This window comes from Chaetura pelagica, unplaced genomic scaffold (genome assembly GCF_000747805.2).
Source record: "Chaetura pelagica isolate M959 unplaced genomic scaffold, ChaPel_1.0 scaffold328, whole genome shotgun sequence".
Lineage (NCBI taxonomy): Eukaryota > Metazoa > Chordata > Aves > Apodiformes > Apodidae > Chaetura > Chaetura pelagica.
Window position 1 is genome coordinate 2,436,125 of NW_009954216.1, and position 5,361 is coordinate 2,441,485.

General features: G+C 52.7%; 1 protein-coding gene across 1 annotated transcript in view; it reads left to right on the top strand.

The window, feature by feature from the left end:
• The first annotated feature begins 3,760 nt into the window (after positions 1–3,760).
• Positions 3,761–5,361, top strand: part of LOC104393862 (rhodopsin) — a 10,563-nt gene continuing 8,962 nt past the window's right edge. Inside the window, exons 1-2 of the mRNA XM_010003384.1 lie at positions 3,761–4,293; positions 5,191–5,359. Coding sequence (XP_010001686.1) covers positions 3,933–4,293; positions 5,191–5,359 — 530 coding nt within the window. The 5' untranslated portion in view covers positions 3,761–3,932. The remainder of the gene's footprint in view (positions 4,294–5,190; positions 5,360–5,361) is intronic.

The following is a 5,361-nucleotide window of genomic DNA, read 5'->3' on the forward strand; positions in this document are numbered from 1 at the left end:
AGAGTTACACTGAGCTTGACATCAGGGAGCATCTCTCACAGCCACACATGGTGGAAGGGGATGAATGTCTTCATCTGTGTAGAATTCACCCTTGTTAAAATCCAGATGCCAGGTTGTGCACAGGACGACACATTCCGTGTTATCCAGGGTGCACAGACAGAAGGACCTTCACTGCCTGCTGCCACCTAGGTGACCTGGTAACCTTAGCCTGTTTACCACTCCTGAAAGGAACAGCAGTGACCTGACCTGGGGGCTAAACTGAGCACAGTTACACGCTTTTAAAGGTGTCAGGGTGTGAGGCAGGAACACCAGAGCAGCTGCAGGCTTGTAGTCAGGCAGTGGTTTCCCACATCACCTGAAGCTGTTGTGATCCAGTCATACCTGTGCAGCGTGGGCTGCAGGCCTGTATGAGCTCAGGGAGTGTTACTGAGCAGTATTTCCCCACCATCATTTCAGTCCAGAGCCATGGGCAAACAATGTGTAGAGGTGAGAGGAGATGGAGCCACTGATTTCTACTTCAGCCTCTCCCTGAGGCTGAGGGGATGTTAGTGATGCAGCTGCTCAGCCAGACATGGTGGGTCAGTCCCAGGCAGCAGCTGGACCTCCTGCAGTAGTTTGCTCATTCCCCACTTTCCTGCAGGACTGGGGAGTCCCTGCAGAAGAGCAGAAGCAAAGCAGCTCATAGGTTGAGGTAAAAACAGTGCACTAGATGAAGCAAAGCTGTGAGAGAAAGCAAAGCAATGAGGAATTCACTCACTGCTTCCCTGGGCAGGCAGATGTCCAGCCTGCTTCCTGCAGAGCAGGGCCTCAGCCTGAGGAATGGAGACTCTGAAAAGCAAAGACCACAAACACAGCATCCTCCCTCCTTCCTCCATTCCCTGAGCTTTTATTGCTGAGCTCATCTGGTGTGGCTTTGGCCAGCTCTCCTGCCTCTGTCCACCCGCACTTCTTGCCTGCCTCTGGCCTATTGCTGCTGGAGACAGAGCAGGCAAAAGAGAACCTGGGTGCTGTGGAAGCACTGCTGAGCTGTGCTAGTGACACTGGTTTGGACACGGATCCAAAGCAGCACCACATGGCTGCTGTGAGGGAAGTTAACTCCATCCCAGCCAGACCCAGCCCCACCACTGTACTCAGGGTAGTTGAGTCTCTTGAGGATGGTCCTCGAGGAGTTCTGCCACAGCAGGGGAGTTTGTGTGTGTAACCAGCTGGGCTGGGTTTGAGCTGGGAAGTGATAGGGTCTCTTGACTTCAATCCAGTATAAATTGTGCCCATGTTACCATGAGCTCTATTGTTGTTATGACATCCTGTCTGTCACAGCCTCCCTTTGTTGTGAGTGGGAAGTTATGTTCAGCTTTCCTGTCTGCAGCTCCTGGCTAAGGTGGTTGGGTGCTTGTAAAGCAGCTACCATGTAAACAGCACTTTGCACGTGGCACTTGTGATGTCCTGTCCCCTTGAGGTCCTCCTGAGTGACCCTCTGCAATGGCACTGCAGGCTTTCCAAGTCCCTTAGTGGTTCCTCACAAAGTTTGGTTAATTCACCATTTGAACAACATTCTGTTCTAATTACTGCTTGTCTGCTTTTTGACTCATCTGTCACTGTTTGCAATGAAGACGTAGTGACTGACACGGATAAACAATGCTGGTTGGGATGGGAGCCAGGATGGAATTCGGCTCGTTCTCCCAGAACTGAGCTGGCTCTGCAGAGCTAGTGGGAAAGAAGAATTATAAAAATAAATACATAGGGTTTGCCATGACAGAAGCAAAATGGATCAAGCAAGGAAGTTTTTTTCTTTTTAGTGAACACAGTCTAGGTTTGAAGTGTTTCGGGCTTTTCTGGGCAGAAACATACTTGACATATCTTGTGCATTGTGAAGATGTTCTAGTTCAGGCTGCCCGTGCCACAGAAAGGTTGGTCACTCCATGGTGAGGAGTCCCTGGACACACAAGAAGTCCCCCCATGGTCCATTTGTCAGAAGCTGCTGTGGGGGGTTCCTCCCTGTCCCTCCCCCTGCCTGCTGGCCTGCCCCGTGACGCATGGGCCTGAGCCCCCGCTGAGCTCAGCACCAGCTTTTTGCATCAGAGCTTAGGGTGGCATATTTGTGTCTTGGAAGATAAAGCTGTAATCCCTCTTGGGTGCAAATATGAAAGCTGCATTTGCAGTGAGTGGCACTGCTCTGGCCTTGGCAACACGTGTGAAAAGTTAATGGAGAGAGACTTAGTATGAGGGGAAGTGTGATAACGTGGTGTTCCCACCCTAACATGAAGGAGGACTGGGGCTGCCCGTGGTGACTGTGGCCTGTCTTTGGGCACGAGGGTCTCCTTTGTCCCTGGTGCCAGCGCTTTGGCTCCTTTAGACCTTCCCCACTTGGACTCGAGGTTTTCCAGCTCGGTCTGTTCTTTAGCAGGACTACAGAGCTTTGGGGTTTTTGCATTTAAAATTTTTGCATGTGCTAAACTAACCCATGGGGAACACTGGTAAAGGCTGGGCCAGGGCTGAAGAGAGTCAATGAGGGCCAAGAGGACATGAACTTCTGCCTGCCTTGTGCCCATGAGCTCCAGCAGCTCTGGCACAGCCTCCTGTACCAGGTGAAGCACCTGGTTCCCCATCCTCTGTTCCTGGCTGCACCTGTTGCTCAGCTCAGCCTCTGGCTCAGCCAGAGCAGGGAGAGGAGGTGCTCAGGTCCCCACCAGCCTCTGTCCCCTGCCGAGGGGCAGAGCAGATGGTCCTGGCCTGGCCTCCATGGTAGAACCAGCTGGTACGTGCCTGCCTGCTGGAGTGAGTGACTGTGCATGAGAAAGGTGATAAACAGTGGGTAGAAAAGATGGGGGAAATAGCTTTTGGGCTTCAAATATTATTTGTGATGGTGTGAACTATAGGGAAACACCTTATCCAGAAGAGAGATCCTTTGCAGTTGGCTTCATTGTGCTCACTCTGGTGTACAGATTTTCCCATTGCCTCTGAAAAATTAAGAAAAGGCAGTGTCCCAGTAGGTTGCTGGGTGGCACAAAGAACATCTCAAGCACAACTGAGTGCATTGAGTGGGAAGGCAGCAACATGGAGGACATGGGAGGCTCCAACAAGGGCTTTCCCTATGGAATTTGATGATTCTGCAAGGTTTTGGGGAGGCCAAAGATGCCTGTCAACCACTGTATGAAGTCGAGTGTTGGCTTCAGCTCAGACCCTGTCTTCAGGGCCTCTGAGCACCAGTGCAGAATGGTACCTGTCCAGAACAGATGGACTAGGTTATTAATTGGGTGTTGCCAATGTAATTGTCATGACCTGAACCAAACCCAAATAGTACATCTGGAAACCTGCCAGCAGGGTCAGGGTTTCACTGGTGTTGAAACCTCCCAAGCCAAATCCAGTAGCAGAAAAAGAGGTGGCATTTCACACAGATGGGCAGCGCACCCCTGAGTGTCCTTGAGGGGGCTGGGGACCTTGGGGAGGCAACAGCAGCATGAGCTGTGATGTCCAGCTCTGTGTCATGGGGTGCCAGGACTACCATGGGTGCAGGGCACCCCTGACCCTTGCTCCCTGAGGAGCAGGGCCATGAGAGTGCAGCTGCCGCCTGGTTTGGGGCCCCTGGTGAGAGGTGTGGTGCAGAGCTCCCTCCTCTTTATCTGACCATGAGCTGTGGTTTCCAACAATGACAGTGAGGGCCAGAAACAGGTGTCACCTTAATACCTTCCCAGGAAAGCCACTTACCCCTGGATGATTATGATTAATAATTCTGTAAGCCTTAATCGCGCTGACTCCAATGCCCAGAGCTTACCCCAAGAGGCACTTTATAAGGGACTCCCTGCAGAGGTGACCGGAGCCACTTCCCTGGGGTGACAGCGAAGGCTGAGAGGTGGCGGGAGCCCCGCTCCAGCAGCCACCCCTGCACTCAAAACAACCACCCCTGAGGAAGAGGCACCTCACGAACCGCAACCATGAACGGCACAGAAGGCCAAGACTTCTACGTACCCATGTCCAACAAGACTGGGGTGGTGAGGAGCCCCTTCGAGTACCCCCAGTACTACCTGGCTGAGCCCTGGAAGTTCTCAGCGCTGGCTGCCTACATGTTCATGCTGATCCTGCTCGGGTTCCCCATCAACTTCCTCACCCTGTACGTCACCGTCCAGCACAAGAAGCTCCGGACACCTCTAAACTACATCCTTCTGAACCTGGCGGTCGCCGACCTCTTCATGGTCCTTGGAGGCTTCACAACCACCATGTACACCTCGATGAATGGGTACTTTGTCTTTGGAGTAACAGGGTGCTACATCGAGGGCTTCTTTGCTACACTGGGTGGTGAGTTTTCCAAACATTCAAAAATCTTCCGCCAGGAATTGCTGCAGGTCTTAGGAGGGGAAGGGAGGATGCCCAGATGATCTTGGAAAACACGGCACCTGGAGGGTCCTTGTCCTGCTGCTGATGTGGGCCGGGGCAGTTGCAGTGTTTCAGGGTGGGAGGTGAATAAACTGAAACTATTTTTTATTTTTTTTACCTTATTTTGGTAGCCACCTGCTCAGTATCCTGAGAACAACAGTGCAGCAATGAAAAGCAACCAGTAGCAGATTTTTCAGTTGTTGGATTTGCACATCTTTTTGGCTTGCTTTCTGACTTGAGAGGTGACAAATTTGTTCCTCCTGTTCTGAGGAGCTGAGTCTGGCTCTGATGTGGTGTGTGGTGGTGCAGGGCAGCAAAGCTGGCTCTCCTCCCCGTGCCAGCCGGGCTTGGACTGAAACAGATGTTAAACAAAAATCTTGTGCCTAGGAACGCCCTTCTCTGCTCAGCACAGCCTTCAGCCACAGGCAACTGTTTCACTGGTTCAGTCCTTGTGGCACAAGTTTCCTGGGAAGCTGTGGGTAGTGAGGGGAAATCCTGGAATGACAGACACTCACTGCATCCCAGAGTGGGACTGTAGGCCTGGAGGTGCAGGTGCTGTCCTGGATGAGTGGTAGGATCCAGCCACAGATCACAGACAACAGCAGCAGGGTGGTTAGTGTGGGTCAGCACAGCGAGGAAGTGTCTTCTCCTGCCTTCCTACTGTGTCTGCACTCGGCCTTGGTTCATTTCTCTATCCAAAACCTGTTGCCAGGAGCCTTCCTCAGGAACAACAGCCTGGGGAGGCCTCGTGCTGGCGTCAGCATGATTTTCTCCTGCTGTTGCTGCAAGTCCCTGTGTCCCTCTCTCTCCCTGGCGCAGGTGAAATTGCTCTCTGGTCGCTGGTTGTCCTGGCTATCGAAAGATACGTGGTGGTCTGCAAGCCCATGAGCAACTTCCGCTTCGGGGAGAACCATGCCATCATGGGGGTGGCCTTCACCTGGGTCATGGCCCTGGCCTGCGCAGGCCCCCCGCTCTTTGGCTGGTCCAGGT